The 26,878-nt window shown below is 43.7% G+C and overlaps 1 protein-coding gene across 7 annotated transcripts in view; it reads right to left on the minus strand.

Moving 5' to 3' along the window:
- The window catches only part of LOC126480948 (ras-specific guanine nucleotide-releasing factor RalGPS2), a 365,602-nt gene that overhangs the window by 140,686 nt on the left and 198,038 nt on the right, over positions 1–26,878 (minus strand). For 6 of the 7 annotated variants that reach the window (XM_050104370.1, XM_050104372.1, XM_050104371.1 and 3 more), the window contains one exon: positions 7,999–8,086. Coding sequence is in view for 2 of the 7 variants with exons in the window: in XM_050104367.1 (XP_049960324.1) it covers positions 7,999–8,086 (88 nt within the window). In the remaining 5 variants the exon portion in view is untranslated. Of the gene's footprint in view, positions 1–6,767; positions 6,913–7,998; positions 8,087–26,878 lie in introns of those variants that run through there. The other variant, XM_050104369.1, reaches the window with a different exon arrangement.

Raw genomic sequence — 26,878 nt, forward strand, 5'->3', positions numbered from 1 at the left:
GGAATTCGGCGAATGGACTTGCGCTACTCGTTCCCCCGACTACGTGCACCAACGACCGTCCGACAGTTGTCAAGCGTGCTGGTGGAGGAATGGAAAACATTGCCATAAGACTTCCTTATCTAATCTTGTGGCCAAGCAAGTGAGCACGTTGCAAGCACGCATTGTGATCTGTAGCGGTCACACATCCTCTTAGGACCGCATTCCGCCTTTCATAACGTCCAGGAGACCACCATTAGTCGCGGTGACTTCAGTGTGATTACTGTCTTTCAGTGTCATTTTTGTCGGTTCATTACTTGAGTTCTTCCAGTTACCTTCTGCACTATATTGTTACAATTCTTTCTAGGTATGGGGCCCCGTTTCATCGAGGTGTGTTACTTGGCAGTGACACATAATGCGATATTTACTTTCGTGCTTAAGTTTTTCACACCACAGTATTTTTCAAACCAGAAGGGGAAATACTGCTGTCAGTGAATGCAGGCTCATCTCAACCAGTTTTAGAGCGAACACGGCGAAAGGAACTGGATGTAATTAAGAATTCGTATCTTATACCTAGCACAAGGTAATTTTTGACAGCAACAAATCTGCACTCTTCAAGAGCGAAGCAACAGAGAAATAGGACGACAGCTGACTGGAAGCATGTGGTGTAGTCCCTCGAGTCGCGATTTCCTATATTCCTAAATGATACACATCTTCCAGTACACCGACGGCCTAATCAGGTGTTTAACACCCGTTGTGTGGAGGGTTTAGTTCAGTCCGGATGTGATTGTGTGACGTTCTGAGGGCATTTATTCGTACCATAGCTTCGACGCACTTCTTCAGGTTACCGTGAAAATTACCTACGACGTTTATTTCAACATTCGTGATGACCAGACGTTGCCCCTCCTTCTGTATCTTCATGACGATAACGCCGTGGACACTCTCGTCTGTCAAGATCACTTCAGCCGTGGTATTCGGTGCGCAATAACTGTACTCGGCAAGCCACTATACGCTGTGTAGCGGCTGTTCATAGTTCACCAGACTCATTTCAGCCTAACCTAGTCCATCTGAACGATAAGCAATAAGACCGATTGCTAGTTCCGTTCTACAAAATTCTGAATTCCATCCTCGTCGTCATTACAGGGGGAAGTATGTTGGAGACAGTTGATATCGAAAGAGACCACGCCACCAGTTGTTACGTAAGACGAACAACTGACTACGGTTGGGAGCGGTATGGGAAAATGTAGCGCACTTGTAGATAAAACCGCGAACAAGATGCTCGGCCGACCGAGTATTGAATGCTGCTTTTTGTTTGGGATTAGGTCGGATTACATGAAGGAATTGATGTAATTCAAGCATGTGCTGTTACGGTTCTTACTTGTCGGCTCATACGTAGTAGAATGTTACAGAATTGCTCCGACAGCTTATATGGAAATCCATGGAGGGATGAGCACCTTTTAGCGAAACATTTAAGTTTATAGAACCAACATTTCCGACAGACTTCCGAACGATTCCAGTGCCCCCGATAGTCAAGGACTGATCGAACGACGATGTGAAAGATTGCATTTTCTGACGATTGATTCAGTACATCTGTCTGAAGCCTGTCTTCGCCGACGGGTGCATTTATGTTCTCCGATTCACCTTAATTTGCGCTCGACATATACTTCAGGATAGTTGATTGTGACAGACCGACCGCCCGTCGCGAAGTGAACAATAAGTCCTATCGTCGTTTCACGCGCATTACATCACTTTCTCGGGTGGGGGGGGGGGGGGGGGGAGGGGGGTTTGCTGCCACTGTTTGTATCAAGCTGTCGTCTCGTAGTATCACAGCTTTTCGTAGTAATTTTGTAACGACGTGTCCCTCATGTACACAACAGCATCGTCTGCTAACAGTTTCACAGAATTCCATAATTTGGGTACTGCGACGCTTACAACGTACGCAGTGCCGGTCCCAAACCACTTCCTAGAAGTACGCCGGACGCTATGTCTGCTTCTGACGCTGTTTCCTGTTAGAACGACGTACGGACTTTGAACAAACAGAAGTCTTCAAGTGATTCGCGCGCCTGATACGACATCCCGCTAACACGTGTTTATTTACGTGGCGCATGGGTGAAACGGTACAGCAAAGCGGCTTAGTAGAATGCCTGCGAGGGCTAAAGGTGGAGCGGGGGAACTGTCCTTCCCTTCGCTCCTTTCCGCCCTGAGACTCGTGACTGCCCACGGTCTGAGTTATTGGTGCTCCAAAATATACGCTGTCTCATCAACAGTATCCGGACACCCCTATGTAATGCGGAATTGAAAGCTGTACGTCCGAGAGGCTAACTCGCAACTATAAAAGGAGGCGACGATTGCTGTGTTGTCAGTAGAGAAGCCATAACAGCACAATAGGCAGGCCACAAGAATTCAGTCACTTCGAGTGTGGACTAGTCACTGAACGTCACCTGACCAATAAATCCATCAGCATTTGAACCCTTCTAAAGCTGCCCAAGTCAACTGTTAGTGATAGACTGAAGTGGAAACGCGACAGAACAACCACAGTTAACCCTCAGGTGGGAGCGACTTTCGTACTTCCATGAGTGGGTGCGTTGCGGCTTTTGTACCGCAATTAGTTTAACATTTTTAAACTAAGGAAAAATAACCATCCCATCAGTAACAAATAAGTAAAATTCATAAATTTCTTTTTCCGTAATTTCAGCACTTGCTTTTGGACTGGCAAAACTTTTAGGATGTTCTTGGCCTTCGTTTTAGGAGAAGGAAGAGGTTCACTTATCCAAATAGTTTCTTTATCTTTTCCTATGTAAAATCGGTAATCCTCTGTTTGTTGTCTCCCCTCTTCAACCAGGTGGTCATCTATTTCCTCTGTTGATTGTTCGGAGTCACTGCTGTGGGTTTCTTCTTCAATTATTTCCTCTTCGGACACAGACTCACACGAATCTGACAATTTCTGTAATTCTTCTTCTGAAAGTTCTCTGTGTACTTTTTCATAGTTTTCAGGACGTACAGTTAGACGGTGGCTGTGAAATGCCTTCATTTTTTCCATTTCCACGCTTCTAAGAGACCTAGTGAAACATGTCTTTGTAAAAGTAATATATTGTAGCAAATCAATATCCAAAACTGTAAAAAGTAATGAAAATTGCATATGGGAACTTTGATTCGATTCGAATATTCATTGTATACCAATATAAAAGAAAAATTGCCTTGAGGCGAAAGAAAAACACAAGTATAGAAAATACTTACATCACAAGGCGCATAGCGGCAAACACAACGCAAACGCAACACTCACGTTTCAAACAACAATAGCGACCAAACTGCTGAAAGCATGGATAGCGCAAATGTAGTTAAGTGGCGACATTCGTTAAGAACGACAAACACGTATTTGGGCGTGGACGCAACTGTAACGCTATCTGTGATACTAACAGAAAACTAAATTTTGCCGCTACCTGCCGCAGGAGCGCCCACCGAAGGGTTAAACCAAGACCAGGCAGGACTCTTCTACTACGGATAGGGACTATCGAGCACTGCGGAAGCTGGCTGTAATAAATCGCATGAAATGGGTGAAAGGAATCCATGTGCTACCACAGTTCTGCTGGCATAATGACTGTTCAGGGTGCTTAAAAATGGAGTATGGTGGTCGAGCAGTTCCTCGCAAGCCACACATTTTTGTAGTCAACGCTACGTGAGGCTTGCGGCGGTGTAAAAGGAGTGATGCATCACTCTAAACATGTGGCAATCCGATGGAAGGGTTTCGAGTTGTAGAATGCATGGAGAGCTTTACCTACACTATCACGTGTAGTGCCAAAGTGAAGTACGAAGGAGGTTGTGTGTTGCTGTATGCGGTTGTTCTTCGTGGTTAAGGTGTGACCCCTTATTGCACTTGATGATGAAGATGAAGTCCCATACTCCGTGACAGCGTAGGGGACGATGCAGGAGACCCGCACCGCCGTAATAGGCAAGGTCCTAGTGGAGGTGGTTTGCCATTGCCTTCCTTCGGCCGTAATGGAGATGAATGATGATGATGATGATGAAGACGACACAGCTCTACACAGTCATCCCTGACCCCGCCGGGAATCTAACCCGGGACCTCGTGCTCGGGAAGCGAGAACGCTACCGCGAGACCACGAGCAGCGGACTATTGCACTTAAGAAAACGATAAATGCGTAAGGATACGAACATCTTTTACAGCACTGTCTACTTTGTACAGTAGAGGTACAGACCGGAAACGACGATAGATTGTTTCAGCATGACAATGCACTCTGTCATAAAGCAGCATCTGTGAGGCGATGTTTTGTGGACAGTAACAGTCTGCCCAGAGTCCTGATCTGAATCCAACGTAACACCTCTGTGATGAATCGGAACGTCGACTTCGCTCCAGACCCAACGTCCCAACATTACTACCTTATATGGTATCGGCTTTTGTGGAAGAATTGGCTGTCATTCCTCCATACACAATCCGACATCTCATTGAAAATTTCCCGGGCAGAGTTCAAGCTATCATGAAGGCGAAGAGTGCACACATGCCATATTAATATCCACTACAATGATCTCGCCATCTACGCGACAGGACAAAAACTTCTTTCCTTGGACGTACTCAGTTTGAGGAACTACCGACTATGCGTTTTCTTAATAAACGAAAAACACCACGAATTTAAGTTGCGAGTTAAACGTCCCGCGAATGTTGACCTTAATGAAGACTGGGCGCCAGATCATTTGCACACGACTTTGATAAAGGAGTGGCCTGTTTTAAGGAATCATCCCAAAATTCCCCCGAAATGATTTTGCAACAACAAAATGACAACTCACTGTGTTTGGAATATTCTCTTTGAATACAATGAAAACGCATAGTAAAAAAAAAATCCATTATGAAAGCACGTTCCTACCGAAAAATTTTAGTACACCTCTGGAAGATCACATTCACAAGTTGGAACTGCCTCTCGAATTGTCAGTAGGTAGTGGAACTGACTGTGGTAGAAAAAAGAAAGCTGTGCTCGCAGTAGAAATCAGACGAAGCTCTTGGCCAGCCAGCACCGCTCGTTACATCAAAATCACAGTGAAATCCGGACGTGACGAACGCCTCGCAGACACTAATTACACAACTGTGCTCTAATAAAGTTCCCTCTTTAGCTGGTAATGACTTCCAATTTTCTCCCAAGCAGACAGACAGACAGTGGCTATTACCACACACACTCGAGCACTGGAAACTATGTTGCCCCTTTAAAGTCAACAGCCCTAAGTTAGCGTCACACTCAGACCCACAAGCCTGTAATACATTTTGGTTCCAAAACTCCGTCCTTCAACAAAAGCTGTTACCGTTTATTTTTCCGTGAACGTAAACTAGAAGATAAGAAGAAAAGACACTCACCTATCTACCCTACACCTACACTTCTTATCATCACTTCGATTCCGAAGTTCACTGAATTTTGCTGAAAACCCATTACAAATAATAAATTAATGTGAGTCAGACTAATATTTAATTACAATTAGCTTTATCGAACAGTTTGCGTGTAGCGATACATCAGAGTCGCACTGAAAAACAAGATTAAACTACTCGAACTCCACAAAAAAAAAAAAAAAAAAATAAATAAAAAAAATAAAATAAAAATCCTGTATTAACATTACTACTAAAGAAATTCATCAGACGGGAGCTAATAAACAAATAAATAAATAAAAGGTCGTATAATACAAAGCTTATGAGCCTTTCGTTCAGTTTCAAGACTATTTTTACCTTTCCATAAACTGAACAAAAATTACAATATCAAACGGGCATCTCACTAACATTTGGCGAAATGAAATGTTTTAGAATTGGTATGAAAAATGATGCTCCCCTGCAGATAAAATAATAACGTAAATAAGCTTTCAGTTTCAAAATAAACCTAATATGCAGCGTGTCAACATTCAGGATATGAGAGGAACGATCATTCGAAGCAAAAAAGTGTAAACATGGTCTCTAAAACGCGTGCTATGAGCACGATTTCAGCGGAAAAGATTACAGTACCGGACATGACCAAGGCTCCTAGCTCTTGAGGTATGCAAAACTGACCATTTCTCCTGAGACATCCTGTACGGCGCTCACCTGAAATTATTACGTGACAGAACTTACCGAAATCTGCTGTGTGCGTGTGTGTGTGTGTGTGTGTGTGTGTGTTACATGTGAATGATCAACGAGTATGTTTTGTGCTAATAAGTTCCCAGAATTTTCGCTCCGACAAAGAGCGATTATTGCTGCAGCGGCAACACTGCTGAGGCAATTCATATTGTTAATTTATGAATAAACATGTTGTCTCAAAAGTTAAAAAAAAATTTCGCAGCACGTCTCTGTGATAACAGTTTCGTTTGGATTATTCATCTGCCTCTAGTAAGTAAACTGACCCAACATCTGCACATTTCCTACCAACGCACAAATGCGTTGTTTGTGTCTGAATATTTCCATTACTAAATGTTCAGCACGCACTTTACGGGCTTCGTGAAGCACCAGAGGAAACCTCAGACTGACATACCAAATTGCTAGGCATTTACTGATGGGGCTTCCCGTCAACAAGTGCCTACTCCAGCAGCAATCTTTACAAGATCAATTAAAGGGTTTTATACGGCTTTCTTTCAAAACTGAAACCACTGTACCAACAATGAATTGTGACGGATTTAGGTTTTAGTATTCTTGATTGAATTGTTCGGTATTTCGCTCAGGATGCTCAATTTAATGGAAGCAAAATGGGGAAAAAATGTTTTTAACCACGAAGCGAGATGCCAAGTAGTACGTGCACACAAAATCGGCACAGAGTCATGTCGAGACTTACCGGGGCAGACAACTGCTGAGGAAGAAAAGGCGGTGCGCGCAGTTCGCAATGTTTACGGCCGGTTATCGCTCCTCGTGTGTATGAAGACCCTACACGTGCTACCCACTCGCGAATCCAGCGGCAACTGTTCAGGCAGCGACATGTGGTTCACGACGCCAAACCGCCGCGCCGCCGCCGGCTTTCTGGGTAATCACAGGCAGCCCAGGCGGCGCATGCGCAGCACCGCACTTCGGAAAAGCGTGACGTCCGTGGGACACTCAGTTCGGCCGGACGAGCCGAACGGGCAGCGGAGTATTGTTTGGGAGGGGGTGGGCGTCCTCAGAGCGTAGGGGGGCAGTAAAACAACACGCAGGTATTACATCGTAATGTCCAGTTTTTTTTTGTAATGTCTCTGGACTAGAAGAGGTCATACATACATCTCTGAAAAGAGGTAACAAGGGGATGACTATACTTCTCCCGAAAAGCTTTTGCTAATTATTATCATGTAAAAGTTGCATGATTTCGAGAACAAAACAATCTGAGACTACTGAAAGATGGCACTACCACTTTGCACACTAACCCTATACGAAAGGGTGTGGATATACAACACTTCTAAGTGGCCATCAAAAACTTACTCCACCAACATATAGAGCGTGAAGTAGAAAATGTTTATTTAACATGCCAAAACAAAGCTCAATGTGTAAGAACGTCTGTAAATCATAAATCTGAAAGAACGACTATTATATTCAGTGAAAATTTTAAAAATGTGATTTGTAAGTATTGTGCTGGTCACCTAAGAATTAAACATCTGCCTTTCCACAATAAGAGAAAAAACAGCGGCAACAGTATGGAGTTAGATCCTAGAGAGCACAATACATATGGTGACCAACATCTCACATCCGCCGCACATGCGTAGATTAGGCATACGGACACACAAATTCTCCTACAATGTCACAACAGTTTGTCTTACGAAGTACAGATTAGTCGACTTAAAATGAAGCAAGTACCTCTAACTACTGGTATCCTTCCGCTGACAGAAAATGAAGACAGACTATTTGGAAAATCATCACACGTTAGAAGTAGATACATTTAAAAATGAAGAGCAGTACTCAACGACTGTAAAAACAGCAGAACTAAAACGTTAAAAGTATGTAATCGGAGCGTTGTGCGAGAGCGACACACAGGCAATGACAGTGAGGAAAGAAAGAAGATTGCAAAGACTGCATAATGTTTAACACAATTGATGAAGTACCTAGAAACCTCCAGCTGTGTTTGTTTCTTCCCACATGGTTTCCTGGTTGCAATTCGTCCGTCCAAGCTGCAAATTGACTGCCTGCGGCCTGATGAGCGAAAAAATGAAACAATATTAGTTAATTTGCGCACAGCAATTCAGAAATAACAGTAGTACACAATAATACATAATTAAATGGTTACACATATATCTTAGTGATCAACAGCACTAACAGACAGAATAAACATTTACTCACCTCCCAGTCATCTGGACTACGCTACTATTTACTTGTGTTGTCAATCAATCATGCATTGTAGATTCTTGTAACAGACAAGTGAATTTTTTGAACTGTTCAGAAGCTGTGACGAAATTAAGCGCTACACGGGTAATTAAAAAGTGATGGTCTTTTTTTGTTACATCCGTATGGCACCAGCTGTTTCATAAGAGTTTGATGGACGGTGGTGCAACATTTTGTGCCCTTTCTTGACATTTTCATCTCAGAAAGTTTGGGCGGGAGTTCATACGAATAAAGTGTTCCACCATTTGAGCAAAGTCGTCAGTTTAACTGCTGAAAACGAAAGAGCCTTGTCATTCAGAACATTCTCCTACTTCCAATTACTGTCGGCCATAAATAATAATAATAATAATAATAATAATAATAACAATAATAATAATAATAATAAATAATTCATGGTCCCCCATGAACCATGGACCTCGCCGTTGGTGGGGAGGCTTGCGTGCCTCAACGATACAGATAGCCGTACCGTAGGCGCAACCACAAAGGCGGGGTATCTGTTGAGAGGCCAGACAAACGTGTGGTTCCCGAAGAGGGACAGCAGCCTTTTCAGTAATTGCAGGGGCAACAGTCTGGATGATTGACTGATCTGGCCTTGTAACAATAACCAAAACGGCCTTGCTGTGCTGGTACTGCGAACGGCTGAAAGCAAGGGGAAACTACAGCCGTAATTTTTCCCGAGGGCATGCAGCTTTACTTTATGATTAAATGATGATGGCGTCCTCTTGGGTAAAATATTCCGGAGGTAAAATAGTCCCCCCATTTGGATCTCCAGGCGGGGACTACTCAAGAGGACGTCGTTATCAGGAGAAAGAAAACCGGCGTTCTACGGATCGGAGCGTGGGATGTCAGATCCCTTAATCGGGCAGGTAGGTTAGAAAACTTAAAAAGGGAAATGGATAGGTTAAAGTTAGACATAGCGGGAATTAAAGTGAAGTTCGCTGGCAGGAGGAACAAGACTTTTGGTCAGGTGAATATAGTTTTATAAATACAAAATCAAATAAGGGTAATGCAATAGTAGGTTTAATAATGAATAAAAAAATAGGAGTGCGGGTAAGCTACTACAAACAGCATAGTGAACGCATTATTGTGGCCAAGATAGACACGAAGCCCACGCCTACTACAGTAGTACAAATTTATATGCCAACTAGCTCTGCAGATGACGAAGAAATTGATGAAATGTATGATGAGATACAAGAAATTATTCAGATAGTGAATGGAGACGAAAATTTAATAGTCATGGGTGACTGGAATTCGAGAGTAGGAAAAGGGAGAGAAGGAAACATAGTAGGTGAATATGGATTGGGGTTAAGAAATGAAAGAGGAAGCCGCCTGGTAGAATTTTGCACAGAGCATAACTTAATCATAGCTACCACTTGGTTCAAGAATCATGAAAGAAAGTTGTATACATGGAAGAACCCTGGAGATACTAAAAAGTATCAGATAGATTATATAATGGTAAGACAGAGATTTAGGAAGCAGGTTTTAAACTGTAAGACATTTCCAGGGGCAGATGTGGACTCTGACCACAATCTATTGGTTATGAACTGTAGATTAAAACTGAAGAAACTGCAAAAAAGTGACAATTTAAGGAGATGGGACCTGGATAAACTGAAAGTACCAGAGGTTGTACAAGTTTCAGGGAGAGCATAAGGGAACAAATGACAGAAATGGGAGACAGAAATACAGTAGAAGAAGAATGGGTAGCTTTGAGGGATGAAATAGTGAAGGCAGCAGAGGATCAAATAGGTAAAAAGACGAGGGCTAGCAGAAATCCTTGGGTAACAGAAAAATATTGAATTTAATTGATGAAAGGAGAAAATATAAAAATGCAGTAAATGAAGCAGGCAAAAAGGAATACAAACGTCTCAAAAATGAGATCGACAGGGAGTCCAAAATGGCTAAGTAGGGATGGCTAGAGGACAAATGTAAGGATGTAGAGGCTTGTCTCACTAGGGGTAAGATAGATACTGCCTACAGGAAAATTAAAGAGACCTTTGGAAAGAAGAGAACCACTTGTATGAATATCAAGAGCTCAGATGGAAACCCAGTTCTAAGCAAAGAAGGGAAAGCAGAAAGGTGGAAGGAGTATATAGAGGGTCTATACAAGGGCGATGTACTTGAGGACAATATTATGGAAATGGAAGAGGATGTAGATGAAGATGAAATGGGAGATATGATACTGCGTGAAGAGTTTGACAGAGCACTGAAAGACCTGAGTCGAAACAAGGCCCCCGGAGTAGACAATATTCCATTGGAACTACTGACGGCCGTGGGAGAGCCAGTCCTGACAAAACTCTACCATCTGGTGAGCAAGATGTATGAAACAGGCGAAATACCCTCAGACTTCAAGAAGAATATAATAATTCCAATCCCAAAGAAAGCAGGTGTTGACAGATGTGAAAATTACCGAACTATCAGTTTAATAAGTCACAGCTGCAAAATACTAACGCGAATTCTTTACAGACGAATTGAAAAACTGTTAGAAGCCGACCTCGGGGAAGATCAGTTTGGATTCCGTAGAACTGGTGGAAGACGTGAGGAAATACTGACCTTACGACTTATCTTAGAAGAAAGATTAAGGAAAGGCAAACCTACGTTTCTAGCATTTGTAGACTTAGAGAAAACTTTTGACAATGTTGATTGGAATACTCTCTTTCAAACTCTGAAGGTGGCAGGGGTAAAATACAGGGAACGAAAGGCTATTTACAATTTGTACAGAAACCAGATGGCAGTTATAAGAGTCGAGGGGCATGAAAGGGAAGCAGCTGTTGGGAAGGGAGTGAGACAGGGTTGTAGCCTATCCCCGATGTTATTCAATCTGTATACTGAGCAAGCAGTAAAGGGAACAAAAGAAAAGTTCGGAGTAGGTATTAAAATCCATGGAGAAGAAATAAAAACTTTGAGGTTCGCCGATAACATTGCAATTCTGTCAGAGACAGCAAAGGACTTGGAAGAGCAGCTGAACGGAATGGACAGTGTCTTGAAAGGAGGGTATAAGATGAACATCAACAAAAGCAAAACGAGGATAATGAAATGTAGTCGAATTAAGTCGGGTGATGCTGAGGGAATTAGATTAGGAAATGAAACACTTAAAGTAGTAAAGGAGTTTTGCTATTTGGGGAGCAAAATAACTGATGATGGTCGGAGTAGAGAGGATATAAAATGTAGACTGGCAATGGCAAGGAAAGCGTTTCTGAAGAAGAGAAATTTGTTAACATCGAATATAGATTTAAGTGTCAGGAAGTCGTTTCCGAAAGTATCTGTATGGAGTGTAGCCATGTATGGAAGTGAAACATGGACGATAAATAGTTTGGACAAGAAGAGAATAGAAGCCTTTGAAATGTGGTGCTACAGAAGAATGCTGAAGATAAGGTGGGTAGATCACGTAACTAATGAAGTATTGAATAGGATTGGAGAGAAGAGGAGTTTGTGGCACAACTTGACTAGAAGAAGGGATCGGTTGGTAGGACATGTTCTGAGGCATCAAGGGATCACAAATTTAGCATTGGAAGGCAGCGTGGAGGGTAAAAATCGTAGAGGGAGACCAAGAGATGAATACACTAAGCAGATTCAGAATGATGTAGGCTGCAGTACGTATTGGGAGATGAAGAAGCTTGCACAGGATAGAGTAGCATGGAGAGCTGCATCAAACCAGTCTCAGGACTGAAGACCACAACAACAACAACAACAATTCATGGTGGCACATTATTTCAGTTTATCCTTCTGGACAAGACGTATACATCGCAACTTTTTTTGAATAAGTACACTGACGGAAAAAAATCACAATAACAAGCAGTTGTGCGACGTGAACGATAGCTGGTAGATGTGATTCCACACTTGAAAGATGGCGTCTCTTCAAATTTCGCGCCAGTCGCATAAGAATGGCGCTAGTGGCGCCACTACGAGGACGCAAATCAGGTTTGCTTTAAATACGCGCTGTGACGGACGTGAGCGTTAGTTACCTTTGAGACTGGACGTGGTGAGTTAACGTTGTCATGAATGCCTTTAAGGCGACAAAGACGCCATTAACACTTCACCGAGTTTGAACGAGGTCGCGTAATATTCTACGAGAAACTGGAAGTTCCTTCTGCGATACTGCAGGAAGACTTGGCAGGAATGTAGCCACTGAACGCGATTGCTAGCAGTGGCGGTCGCGACTATGTAGTCACGTGACGACTGGGCTCCGGACGTCCACTTGGCACTACCGAGAGGGAATACCATATTGTTGGGCGTATGGTTCCGGTCCAATGCACTGCATCTTGCAGCAGCAATTCGACCAACAGTTGAGACCACAGTGACACAACAGACTACACTACTGGCCATTAAAATTGCTACACCAAGAAGAAATGCAGATGATAAACGGGTATTCATTGGAAAAATATATCATACTAGGACTGAAGTGTGATTACATTTTCACGCAATTTGGGTGCATAGATCCTGAGAAATCAGTACCCAGAAAAACCACCTCTGGCCGTAATAACGGCCTAGATACGCCTGGGAATTGAGTCAAACAGAGCTTGGATGGCGTGTACAGATACAGCTGCCCATGCAGCTTCAACACGATACCACAGTTCATCAAGAGTAGTGACTGCCATATTGTGACGAGACAGTTGCTCGGCCACCATTGACCAGACGTTTTCAATTGGTGAGAGATCTGGAGAATGTGCTGGCCAGGGCAGCAGTCGAACATTTTCTGTATCCAGAAAGGCCCGTACAGGACCTACAACATGCGGTCGTGCATTATCCTGCTGAAATGTACGGTTTCAAAGCGATCGAATGAAGGGTAGAGCCACGGGTCGTAACACATCTGAAATGTAACGTCCACTGTTCAAAGTGCCGTCAATGCGAACAAGAGATGACCGAGACATGTAACCAATGGCACCCCATACCATCACGCCGGGTGATACGTCAGTATGGCGATGACGAATACACGCTTCCAATGTGCGTTCATCGCGATGTCGCCAAACACGGATACGACCATCATGATGCTGTAAACAGAACCTGGATTCATCCGAGAAAATGACGTTTTGCCATTCGTGCACCCAGGTTCGTCGTTGAGTACACCATCGCAGGCGCTCCTGTATGTGATGCAGCGTCAAGGATAACCGCAGCCATGGTCTCCGAGCTGATATTCCACGCCGCTGCAAACGTCGTCGAACTGTTCGTGCAGATGGTTGTTGTCTTGCAAACGTCCCCATCTGTTGACTCAGGGATCGAGCCGTGGCTGCACGATCCGTTACAGCCATGCGGATAAGATGCCTGTCATCTCGACTGCTAGTGATACGAGGCCGTTGGGATCCAGCACGGCGTGCCGTATTACCCACCTGAACCCACCGATTCCATATTCTGCTAGCAGTCATTGGATCTCGACCAACGCGAGCAGCAATGTCGCGATACGATAAACGGCAATCGCGATAGGCTAAAATCCGACCTTTATCAAAGTCGGAAACGTGATGGTACGCATTTCTCCTCCTTACAAGAGGCATCACAACGACGTTTAACCAGGCAACGCCGGTCAACTGCTGTTTGTGTATGAGAAATCGGTTGGAAACTTTCCTCACGTCAGCACGTTGTAGGTGTCGCCAACGGCGCCAACCGTGTGTGAATGCTCTGAAAAGCTAATCATTTGCGTATCACAGCATCTTCTTCCTGTCGGTTAAATTTCACGTCTGTAGCACGTCATCTTCGTGGTGTAACAATTTTAATGGCCAGTAGTGTATTACAAATCCGTAACGTCAACGTTAAATCCGAGCCACACGCCCTCTAGCGTGCATTCCACTGACCGCACACCACCGCCACCTGCGGCTTCACTGGTGTCAAGCGAGAGCTCGCTGGAGGGCATGTTGGAGGACTGTTGTGTTTTGGGATGAAATCTGGTTCTGCCTCGGTGACAGTGATGGACGTGTATTTGTTAGGAGGCGGCCAGCTGAGGGCCTGCAATCGAACTGTGTGCTTTCTAGACCCACCTACACCTCGAGTTATGGTCTGCGGTGCGATTTCGCATGACAGTAGGAGCACACTCGTGGTTGTCCCATGCATCCTGACTGCAAATTTGTACGTCAATCTGGTGATTCGACTTCTCGCGCTGCCGTTCCTGAACAGCAATCGCTCGCCCGCATACCGCTGTTGTAACACAACATGCTCCACAGAGTGTCGTCGTGCTGTCTTGGCTTCTCGTTCAGCATATCTGTCTCCAATCGAGCACGTATAGATCACCACCAGGCGACAGCTCCAGCGTCATTCGCTATCAGCATTAACGGTCCCTGTATTGACTTACCAAGTGGAACAGGCACGGAATTCCATCCCACAAACTAATTTACGACACCTATAAGAGGGTGAGTCAAATAAAAACCTTTAAATTGTAAAAACAAATCCAAATTTCGCGGAGTTATCCTCTAAGTTGGTAAGCGCGCTACAAGCAGCGTGCAGAATGGCCTGTAGGTGGCAGCATAGTGCAGATGCACACATACCGTCCCAGTGTCGGTATAAAGATATCCGCCCTACTTGCGACTTGCACCAGGGAAGAACAGCTTTCTGTTATTCGGTTTTTGCGTAGTGAAGGTGTGAAACCTGTTGAAATTCATCGACGAATGAAGGTTCAGTACGGTGACGCATGTTTGTCTCAGCAGCAAGTCTACGAATGGAGTAGGAAGTTCGCAAATGGTGTAACTTCAGTGGAAGATGCTTCTCGTCCAGGTCAGGCACAACGTGTTGTGACTCCACAGAACATTGCAATAGTTGAAGCCATAGTGAAGGAAAACCGCCGAGTGACACTGAATGACATTGCAGCACGTTTACAGATTACTCATGGGTCAGCACATCACATTGTGCATGATGTGCTCCAGTTTCACGAAGTATTAGTGAGGCGGAAATTCCCTTTCTGCTGTAGTTGACTGTAACAGTAAGCGAAGTGTGTGAAGAATAGAAGTTGTTTTACAGGAGCGTTGCAAGGTTAGGGCGCCCACTCTTGAAATGAGAGAACGACGTGTTGATGCTTGTGAAGAACTTCTTTGGGCGCTTTGAACGAAAAGGTGATGGATTCCTTGCAAGAATCGTTACTGGGGACGAAACCTGGGTTCACTTCCACCAGCCGAAAACGAAGAGCGCGAGCAAGGAATGGCGCCATTCCTCATCACCAAAGCCAAAGTAGTTTCGAAAAGAAGCATCAGCAGAGGAAGGTTATGCTGACTCTCTTTTGGGACGAAAAAAAGCGTCATTTTGGAGCATTAAATGGCTAGAGGGACCACTGTCACAAGTGCATCATGCACAGATCTCCTAAAAAATCATCTGCGGCCTGCAATCAAATCAAAGCTACGCGGATTGCTGTCAGCAGGTGTCCTTTTGCAACATGACAATGCAAGGCCCCACACTGCCCGTACAACAGTTGCAACGATCACAGACCAGCATTTTGAGTGTCTTCCTCATCCACCATACTCATCAGACCTTGCCGCAAGTGATTTCCATGTGTTTGGACCACTCAAAGACGCAATGGGAGGAAAGAGGTTCCGTTCTGATGAAGAGGTACGCCACGCGGTGCACGAGTGGTTGAACGGACTACCAAAAGAATTTTTTACTAAAGGAATTTATGCACTTTGTAAGCACTGCAGGATTTGCATTGAGGGTGGGGGGGAATTATGTTGAAAAGTTATAAAGCTTTGTACCACTTCTGCACAATAAAAAATATTTAAAAAAATATTTAATGTTTTCATTTGACTCACCCTCGTCCAATGGAAGCACGTTTGTATGCTTGCATTAAACATTCTGATGGTTACACCTGTTATTAATGTACCCGCATGTAACATTTGCGCTTACATTCACCTGTAATCCTGCAATGTTAATCACTTAACATGTTACCTGGACAAATGATCACCGAAATTTCATTACTCTATATTAATTTTTTTTAGTGTTGCTATTGTTTTTCGGTCAATGTACTTGGTGGACCAGTCTGATACTTGACTGATGTTACTCACAGCATGTGCCAACACAAGACAAATAAAACACTAATCTCTATATCTTTTAAACAAATTTTCTTGTTGTCCTCGTAGAGAATATACTACACTAACGAAGTTCGGCTTCAGTGGTTACTGAAGGTACCTCACTCATAGAATATCGTCTGATGAAACTCCAAAATCTTCATTGGATGATGGAATCATGTTAATGTACAGATAACGGAAGACGTGGTATGTGGTGTGCACAGAAGTCTAATATACCAGAGCGAGCACTGTTAGATAGCAGTACAGAAGTAGAAACGCAGCTACAAAAATTATCACATTCGGGTCCTTCGTCTTTAATAATTTTGACGTCTTCATGGAACACAGCGATAATACATAAAAATTAATTGCAATCTGGAGAGCTTTCTATTAAGATTTTATTTTTAAGTCTGGTTACGTGTTTCGGTCTACAAGAAACTAGCAGTTCGCGGAAAAATACCTGTTGGTACTACACAGTGTCTCCGGGCACTAGCTCCTCGCGTCAGCCGGAGCCTTGGTTTGAGAAATCTGTAACCAGTATTTAAAATAATTTATCGCGATCTGAAGTGCTTTTAATTAAAACTGTTCATTAAATTCCGACTCTAGCATGGCGGTGCGGAGTCCCGCCTGTGCGTCTCTTCGGCCCTCGCCTTTCACGTCGTCGCCCTCCTGACGCAGATCCATGTTAGTCAATCTTGTGCAAGCCTCTTCATGTCTACTGCTTACTGAACTCAAGCCTTCGTCTCCTTCAACTCTTTCTCTCCCCCCTCCCCCTCCCCCACGTTACCTTGGTCTCCATGTCTCCCTCAGCAACTCTCTTTCTGCCCCCATCCCCCCCCCCCCCCCACATGACCAAATTGGCTATTCCTTCAAGCCTTATGATGTGTCCTATAAACAAATCCTTTCCTTTAGTAAAGTTTAGTCATAAAGCGCCTTCCTCCCCAATTCGATTCACACCCCACGCATAAGTTACCCGATCTCTACAACTAATTATCATCATTCCTCTGTAGCACCGCATTTCAAAAGCCTCCATTCTCTTCTTGTCTGACTGTTCATTGTCCATGTTTCACTTGTGTAGAATGCTACACGCCACACAAATACCCTCAGAAAAATACTTCCTAAATCTTAAATCTGTATTCTATGTCAACCAATTTCTCACCTTCAGAAACGCTTTTCTTGCTGCTTCCGGTTTTCATTTTACATCATCCATACTTCGGACATCGTGTCAGTATTTTCCCACCCAAGGAGCAAAATTCGTCGACTACCTTTAGTGTGTTAGTACCCCATCTAATTCCTTCGGCAAAGCCTGATTTAATGCAACTACATTCCATTGCCACTGCTTTACATTTGTTGATACTAATCTCACAACGTCTTTCCAAGACACTATCCATTCCGTTCAACTAATATCACAATTCCTTTGTCGTCTCTGGAGAAATGTCATCGACAAACGGCATTTTGTTTTAAATTTTTTCTCCCTCATGTTTGATTTCCTCTTCAAATTTCTCTTTCATTTCGTTTACAATTCGCTCAGTGCTAACAGTCTCAACTTTTGCTTCCCTTTCTTGGACTTCGACTCTTATAACAGCAGTCTTGCTTCTGTTCAAGTCGTAGATAACCTTTCACTCGCTATATTTTATCCCTGTTACCTTCATGTTTCCGAAGAGCATATTACAGTCAAGATTATCAAAAGCTTTTCCTGAATCTACGTATGCTTTGCACGTAGGTTCGCCTTTCTTCACAGTGTTTTTGTGTGTTAGGTAAGCATTACACCCCATAAAAATGCACTTCCACGGTACAGCAAACCACGTCAGGAACACCGACAATTGCGCTGGCAGACAAAGAAAAACAATATTTAAATTTTTTCTATAGAGTCCGGCACAAATGTATCACGTTACTGCAGAGGGCACCGTCTAGCCCTCGCAAGTGCTTTCTACGCACAATTTTAATTATTTACATGAACATTGCTCCATGGTTTCCCTTCGTTGTAAAACAAATATTCTCAATTGGAGACATTAGCCCCACTTTCGGCTCCCTGGGATTTTGCTTCGAAGAACCGGGCTGTGGCGGATCGCAAACAGCTCGCCTTGCGCTTAGTCCAAAAAACATCGTTGTCAGTATTTGTGAAGATACACTTTATTTGCAAACTTTCACTGTGTTGTCACAGTGCACACGAACTGAAATTTGAGTATTAGGGAAGAAGAATAACTTGAAACAAATGCATTCCATTGTCTTGCTGCTATCGCTTCGTCTGGGAATTCGTATTGTGTCATAGCTACTCGATGTGTTCCATTAGGCGATATGAATTTATTACAAATTCTCAAGATTAGAATCAAATAAATTACAGAGCAAGTCGTGCGTCAAATTGAACGCCAAGTCGTGCGTCATATCGCCACAGATGTCAAATTAAAAGCAGAGATAACGAAACGTTTATTTGAGCATTACGACGAGCCTGGTAGTGTGTCGGTTAGAAAGTGCTCTGAAATACTTTTTCTGAAACGCGATTCGTTTCCCGTCTAATGCAGATTTTGTCGTAAATGCAACGGGACGTTTAAGCGTTCATGCTGCTGATCAAACACTGCCGTTGTGTCATGCGACACACGGATGGTGGTAGATTCCAATGTGACATAACGCCTCGTAGCTCAGACAGAAGTAAAATTGCCTCCTGATTATGCAACAGATAAGTACTTAACAGGAAAATGGATGCGACTGTCATTACATAGTCTATTTTTAACACCTTGCTAAGTAACGTTTCGAAAGTTACGTTTGTCGTTTTTCCACTTAGTCCAACAATAAAGCATTTATACTTTATGTGAAACAAAAGCTGTCGACGGGATGCTAAAACAAGAGAAGTACACCGGCAGTGGGCGCCCTAACCTTGCAACGCTCCTGTAAAACAACTCTATTCTTCATACACTTCGCTTCCTGTTACAGTCAACTACAGCAGAAAGGGAATTTCCGCCTCACTAATACTTACTGAAATCATCGAAATGGTTAAATGAAATTATGTACTGCCAGTTGACACGGTGTTAACTTCTGCAGTACCCTTTTAAGCACATGATCGAACAATACGTTCGAGACCGTTTCATGGCAGAGAAATAGTTAGATTTTAGTTTTGCTGTTGGCTTTCCCGATTCTATTCTAGTGGTTAATTGATTAGTAGCAAAGGATCTGACTATGGTTACGGACACAGCACGTACGAGGTTACTTTCGGAAATATTTGTCAATGTCAAATGTTTGGGAAAGCTATCAGTTTGTGTGTGATCACTCTGTCAAAACTTCCGTGTTTGGGGCACAGTTTCTCTAGGTTCAGAATCTTCTATACTTTGGAATCTGTCTGCAACGGACTTAACGTTATTTCATTCTCGGTGTCGTCTTCTCTGTAATTCGGTGAATTCTAGCATCAGTGTTTCTATAACGTGTTTTTTTCCGAAAGAATCTCATAACACGTAACAATGCCCTATTATTGTCGGGAGCACGAACTGAACATTTTCTGTTTCCGCCTTGTGACTGCTGGGCACTTCACATAAATTACATCTGCAGCATCTTTCCTTGTTGCTGTCCATTTCAATCCCTCATTCTTTGCCCTCAAAGTGCTTGTCAGAATTCTTCTGGTACACGCAGCTTGTGATGTCGCCTCTTGCATTTGAATACAAACCAACAACTTTCCTTGGAGCCATCTGACTGCCCTCCTTGAAAGAAAAAGCCAGTAAAACGCTAGCTTAGGAATCATACAAGAGCTAATTTATGAGATATACATTTCAATCAAAATTGTCCAGGAAGCTCCTACGAAATTAAGCTGCGATATAACTTTGTTGAAGTTTATGGGTGTCTCCAGTTTGCGAAGAAACCTTCGATTTCGAATATACACTCCCTTAGCCGAGGTACGTCAGTCGCTATGAAGCTGTGTGTGTGTGTGTGTGTGTGTGTGTGTGTGTGTAACTGGAGGGAATCATTTTCACCACAATACAGCTATGAAACGTTATGAGACCATCACATTGGTTATTGGGCTGTTGACGATCTTAAATAATGACAAACAAGATAGTTGCTGGACTTCGGATGGATCACAGAGTTCATCATGGCCCTTAACTGGTGTTTTCGAAATGAAACTAGGGATGTAGGCTGACACCTGGATTCAAATTCCCAATAACAGCGAGTTAGAAGGAAAACGAAGTATAAAAAAATAACTTTCTCATCAGAAAGATAAACTCTGTCTCGTTTGCTTTGACTAGTAGTCTTGGCACTGTGGAAGGTTTAGCTCCGGTTGGATTCTACCTTTTTTCCTCAGTGGTGATGATGTGAGTGTCCGCCATTGAATAGCTAGTAAAGCAGCTTTCACAACCATGTGCCTCTTAAAAAATATTTTCCGAAAGTAGGTGCAATTAATTACCTTGGCACTGTGACATGCCACAAAACTTCCACCAAACGCCTAATGCATTTGCTGACTTAACAAGAGTTATGCTTTGCTGGGTTACGGGCGAAGTCCTGCGCCTACTAGTTTAAGTTGACACATTACTAAACATCACGCAGAGCAGAAAAATGTCTTTGAAGTGTGTGTGTTCATTTGTATGCTACAGAGTCAGAGATAGCAATGATTATAAAGTCTTCAGTAAGGATACTCCTTGAGATACTAATGCATTTTTCCTTTTTACAGGTTCTATTTAGGTACCAAAATTACTAAAAATGGAACCAAAAATGAAAGCAGTGGCGGGTTAATCCTCTTCTCCCGCCTTATTTTTAATTAGTAAGGCGCTTTTACGAATATGTACAAAGCAGTTGCAGAAAATTGTAAAACCGATGAGTACAGAAACAGCAACAAGGGCAACATTAAATTCGATGCCTATCAGATAGAAGACATTGTGCGTGTTTCTCAACCTTTCTGTGCGCACCTACACTGTCTCACTTCACTCTAAGAGCATTCAAGTGTGTAACAGCTGCCAACCGCCTTCGACAAAAGACCTCACTGGCTTTCAATAAGAAAGCATAAGAACAATGCATTGCACCTATGCTTTCTTACAAATATTATGTGCACCTTAGGAGTCCCAAGCCACGGTAAAAAAAAGAAGAAAAATCTCAAATACGTATAATGCGTTCCTACAAGAGATCTCTCCCATTCGATTACTCTAAATCGGTTCTCTTCAGTAAAGTTTGCAATAATCAATCATATCATAGAGGTACTAGTTCTTCAGACCTCTGCTGTTCTCGTATCCTCCTCAAAACCTTTGATTACAGTACGCTTGGTCCAAGAAAAATTCAACGGTTCCTTACTTTCCTTCGACAGTTAGAGTTGACGGACTGCACCACTACTGTATTGAATCATGAAGGTACGAGGGGCGTTCGAAAAGTCCGTGCAAAAATAAAAACTACTTACGTGTTTGGGGTAAACCTCTTATTTTTCGACATAGTCTCCTTGTAGATTTCTACACTTCGTCCAACTCTGTTCTAATTTGTTGATTCCTTGCGAATAATAGGAATTGTCCAAGTCTGCAAAATAGATAGTAGTTGCTGCAATCACCTCCTCGTTTGAATAAAATCTTTGTCCCGCCAGCCATTTCTTCAAACTGGGGAACAAACAGTAGTCCGAGGGAGCCAAGTCTGGAGAATAGGGGGAATGTGAAACGAGTTTGAATCCTATTTTCAATAATTTTGCGACCGCAACTGCTGAGGTGTGCTGGTGCATTGTCGTGACGAAAAAGGACGTTTTTGCTGTCCAATCGCCGGCGTTTTTCTTGCAGCTCGGTTTTCAAACAGTCCAATAACGATGAATAATATGCACCTGTAATAGTTTTACCCTTTTCCAGAAATTCTATTAGGATTATCCCTTGCGCATCCCAAAAGACAGTCGCCATAACCTTTCCGGCCGAAGGAATAGTCTTCGCCTTTTTTGGTGCAGATTCTCCCTTGGTAAGCCATTGTTTAGATTGTTGTTGGGTCTCAGGAGTATAGTAATGTATCCGTGTTTCATCCACAGCGACGAAAGAACGCTTAAACTCCTGAATATTCTTCCTGAACAGCTGCAAACAATCCTTGCAACACTTAACACGATTCCGTTTTTGATCAAGCGTGAGCAATCGCGGAACCCATCTTGCGGATAGCTTTCTCATGTCCAAATCTTTATGCAAAATATTATGTATCCGTTCATTCGAGATGCCCACAGCACTAGCAATCTCACGCACCTTAACTCTTCTGTCATCCATGAGCATATCATGGATTTTATCAAGGATTTCTGGAGTCACAACCTCCACAGGGCGTCCAGAACGTTCAGCATCACTTGTGCCCATATGGCCACTCCGAAAATTTTGAAACCACTTATAAACTGTTCTAATCGAAGGTGCAGAGTCACCGTAATGTTTATCAAGCTTCTCTTTAGTCTCCTGAGGCGTTTTGCCTTTCAGAAAGTAATGTTTAATCAACACACGAAATTCTTTTTCGTCCATTTTTTGACAATCACTCGACTTCCTTGTTTCACACGAACGCCAAACACAAAGAAATGGACCAATATGGCCTAAACTTGATGTGCGTTCTTTCCAAAGATGCTATTAACTAAACATGCCCTCGATACCACCGGTGGTGCCATCTCTCGGTCTTTGCACTGACTTTTCAAACGCCCCTCGTATTTTTTAATATACAGTTCTGAAAATTCTGCAGCTCTGTCTAGATACTTCAGCAGTATCTCTTATACAAAAGCTAAGGGTACAGAGGCGAAATTCTCACGGGCATGGAGTCCCTAGTTTAAGAGGTGGGGTTAGCACGTAAATCCCACATAGTTACGCAAGGCTGCCGTCCACAGTGGAACTCAGGGTACGTGGTGTGGGACAATACCGGCACTGTCTGAGGGAACTGCCCGCCGGCGCGGCGGTGGGAGGCATCTGGCCAGCTTCCGCCGCCGCGCACCCACTTGAGCTCATCTGTCTGACAAAAGCGAGCGAACAATTGCTTGAAGAAAGTAAGTTTGTGAAGCTTCAAGGTCTGGCTTCTCACCGCGCCACCACCAGTTGGCGAAGCGGTATTTCTGCAGTTACTCAACCACCTCATCCTAATTAAAAGTCGAGTGAAGTACTTTCATTCAATCCGGAAAAAATACTTGCTGCTGTTATTCTACCTGCGTTTAAAATACATCGCTATGGACCGAAATGTAGGATTACTTTGTTATAATGGCCTACTGCTTCTCACAAGGATTCTGTTAACACGAGTTTCTCTGAGTACAATGGAAGGTGTTTTCATCCAACGAACTACTGAAGAAAGAATTCCGTGGCTTGAGGAAAGGAGCAAGTTAGTTTGCGTCATATTTCTGTTGTTCTGCCACGTTCTACTGTATATGCAGGCTCACTGAAGTATCTAAATTGATGGAAACAGAACGATACTGATCGGTATTGAGAGCTTTCCAGCCACTACCAACTTAAGCGAGCAGAAAACACTATGTTTAATGCATCTAAAATGTCAATAAAAACGATTTCATACCCCATTCTCGTAACATTTCACTGATCGTAAACGCTGCGTGCCACTTCTTCATTCATAGAATTAAATACACTGAATACAGCGTCGTCTGTTAGCTGAAGCTGGAAGCGACTAGGAACCAGTCACTACTGGTCGATGTTGATTGGCTCCTTTCGATTCTGTAACCCCAATCTCTCACCTCGTCACGAATCTTCTCAGAGAAGATGTATAGCTGACAAGATGTACTTGTCTGACCCTTTGCGACTGCAGGGGCAAAGGTGTAGCTAATATTGTTGATTCCTCGCTGTAGAATGGGGGAGAAAGTCTCCGGACGAGAATCATTGGGAGATTCAAAGACGCTAACCAAGCAACTAACACGCTTCCATAAGAGTGTGAATGTTCGGGGAAGGCCTTCCACTAAGTTCTGGCGCAACTGTAGGTATAATTTGTCTGCACTATTCGTGAATCATAGTGAACAGTTGTTACAGACGTGGTTCAGCTTCTAGGCAAAATCGTCAAACACATGTTCATAAACACTTACGTCCATTTTGTCATTGATCAAAACTACCCGGCCAAGTCCAGTCCAGGAAATCGCAACCAGCCTATCGCATCATCACTCCGAAACTTCATTTACGCTAAATTATACTCATTTAGCCACACTTGCGAATGGTATACAAACAGACCCATCTGAGTGGCATGCCTAGTATTGACTGGTCACGTTACACAATCATCTTGCACTGGTCTGCAGTCCTGTTACAGCTTCGTGTGTAATACTCCTACAGACGCCAATTAGTCGTTTTTACAAACAGTAATTTACGAGCTCCAGTCCAACAATGGTCGGTAATACTGACTCACGTTACGTCGTTTTCTCACTGAGAAAATCACAGCTAGATGGGAAATGCTCCGCATTAGTTTACTAATGATCTTCGACGATCAATTCGTAGAGTGCTTTTTATAGACTTTTTAGTCTGTCAGTAAATGTATTGTGTGAAGCTGTGATTAAACACGGCCCAAGTCACATTCATGTCACCACCGCCAATGTTGGACGTCAGCGTGCAATAACCAATCACAGACGGTAGGTGACAGCACTAGCAGTGGAGGTTATATAAAGCGTGTCTGGGGGACACAGAAAACAGTGCAGTCATGGGCGCAATGTGTAAATGAAGTGATTTACGAGTACCTGACGTCCAATAGGGCATCATTGGCTTTCGTGTCACGGGTCGAAGCACTTCGTAATGACCAAGTTTATAAACTACTCGCGTGACGCCGTGGTAAAGTACATATACCTTGCACGGCAAAATGGCTCTATACAAAACGGGCGCCAAGGCACCTGTGGTGCAACACGGGCCTTGGGTGACCTGGCTTAACGACGGCTGCGGAGATGTGAACGGGCTAACTGACGTGCAACTGGTGAGCCACTGACCGCACCAGGAAGCTACCAACAGTCTCTCCTCAGCGACCGTTGAGTGGAGGTTGTCGCGTATGAACCTCTGCAGCAGGCGCCAGTTTGACGTTGCCAGCTGTTCACTGGGAACCAAGGCTGGAATTTACACGCCAATATCGCAACTGCACGTTCACTGAGTGGTGAAAACTGATGAATCACTTTTATGCTCCAGCGGACAGATGGCTGTTGGTGTGTGCGGCGTGAAACGTCTGAAAGCGAACACCTTCCAACAAACGTTTGAAGATTCCAGGCCGGAGGAGGGAGCGTAAAGATCTGGAGATGTTTTCGTGGCACTCCGAGGGTGATCTTGTCATCATGGAACGCACCGTGGACCAACACAAGTGTGCATCTATTCATGACCACCCATACACGCAGTTTGTTTTCCTCAGCCCGATGGCCTCTACCAGCGAGACAGTGCAACGTATCACACAATTCGTAATGTACGTCGTTCGAGGAGCATCAGCATGAGTTTACCGTACTCCCCTGGCGACCATACACCCAGGATTAAAACCCAATCGATAACCTACGGAACCACCTAGATCTGGCTGTTCGCTAAATGGTTCCTGAACCGAGAAACCGAGCGCAGCTGGCCATGACACTGAAGTCCGCATGGCTCCATATCCCTATCGGTGCGTTGCAGAACCTCGTTGACACTTCGGCATCCCTCGCAGTGGTCCGCGCTGCCAGTCTTGTCAAGTGGTCACATTAATGTCACTGTAGTGTATTTAGTGCGCTTCTGAGTATTCCCCGACACAATAACTTCGCCAACAGCAGACCTAGTCACATGTAACATGACCATCTAACCACTGTGAAAACTTTCTGACGTAATGATCGCAGTTACGGATCAGTCATCTTTCCTCATTCCATTTTTTCCCCCCTCAGTTCTCTTCGTTTGGCTGATACATCCATTACCAGGTGAAATCACACTAGCAGCTCAGTGGAGCTTCACCACAAATAGTGCATTATGGTCAGTCCGTACTAGATTTGTGGCGGTATCTTATGCTTGGCCATTGCGTCAGGTGTCTAAACTGCGTTCCAGAACGGGTAAGTCTGAGCTGAGTAATCCGGCACCAGATTTAAAACAGGCTCACCAGAACCCCTTTATGAACATTTAGAACTGCTCTCAGGTATACTGCAGGGTAGAGTCGTCTTTGTGCATATCTTGCGATATTTCGGCAAGATGACTCGTCGCTATCTACTAGTGGCCTTGATGACTGACAGGAGAGAACGCCAAATCTGGACGAAGTTACCTGACTAATACCAGAGAGTATTCTAAAACGAAGTCACACGCAGGGGAACCTAGGACTCTCACCTTCCAAACGTGCCTACCGGAGGCTCAGTAGAGGAAGTGATAGATTGCGAGCCCCACAGCAGTCGCTTGTGATAAAAATCGGTCCTATTAATCCAGCGACGCGATAGAGGAGTCGGTAGCGGCGGCACCAGCAGAAGTTTCATGTCGTGCGGCACACATTAATAAGTCAGGATATGCGGAAACACAAAGCAGTTGGGAATCAAAGATACATCTAATGGTCTAGTGCCATTGAGCGACAGATTATTTAGCTGTTCAGTGCTACACTCAAGTTTTTTGTCCGTTTGTAGTATCACGTTCCACCACGTTAAGGGTACACCACTGCTTCCTTCTATGTCCGTCAAAACAAGAAGCTTGTGACAGTCGTTCTTATTCGGTGCACATCGAACATTAGACTTTTCAATCATTAATCTACTAGACGAGGAAATTATATGGGATTGGCCGCT

This window comes from Schistocerca serialis, chromosome 5 (genome assembly GCF_023864345.2).
Source record: "Schistocerca serialis cubense isolate TAMUIC-IGC-003099 chromosome 5, iqSchSeri2.2, whole genome shotgun sequence".
Lineage (NCBI taxonomy): Eukaryota > Metazoa > Arthropoda > Insecta > Orthoptera > Acrididae > Schistocerca > Schistocerca serialis.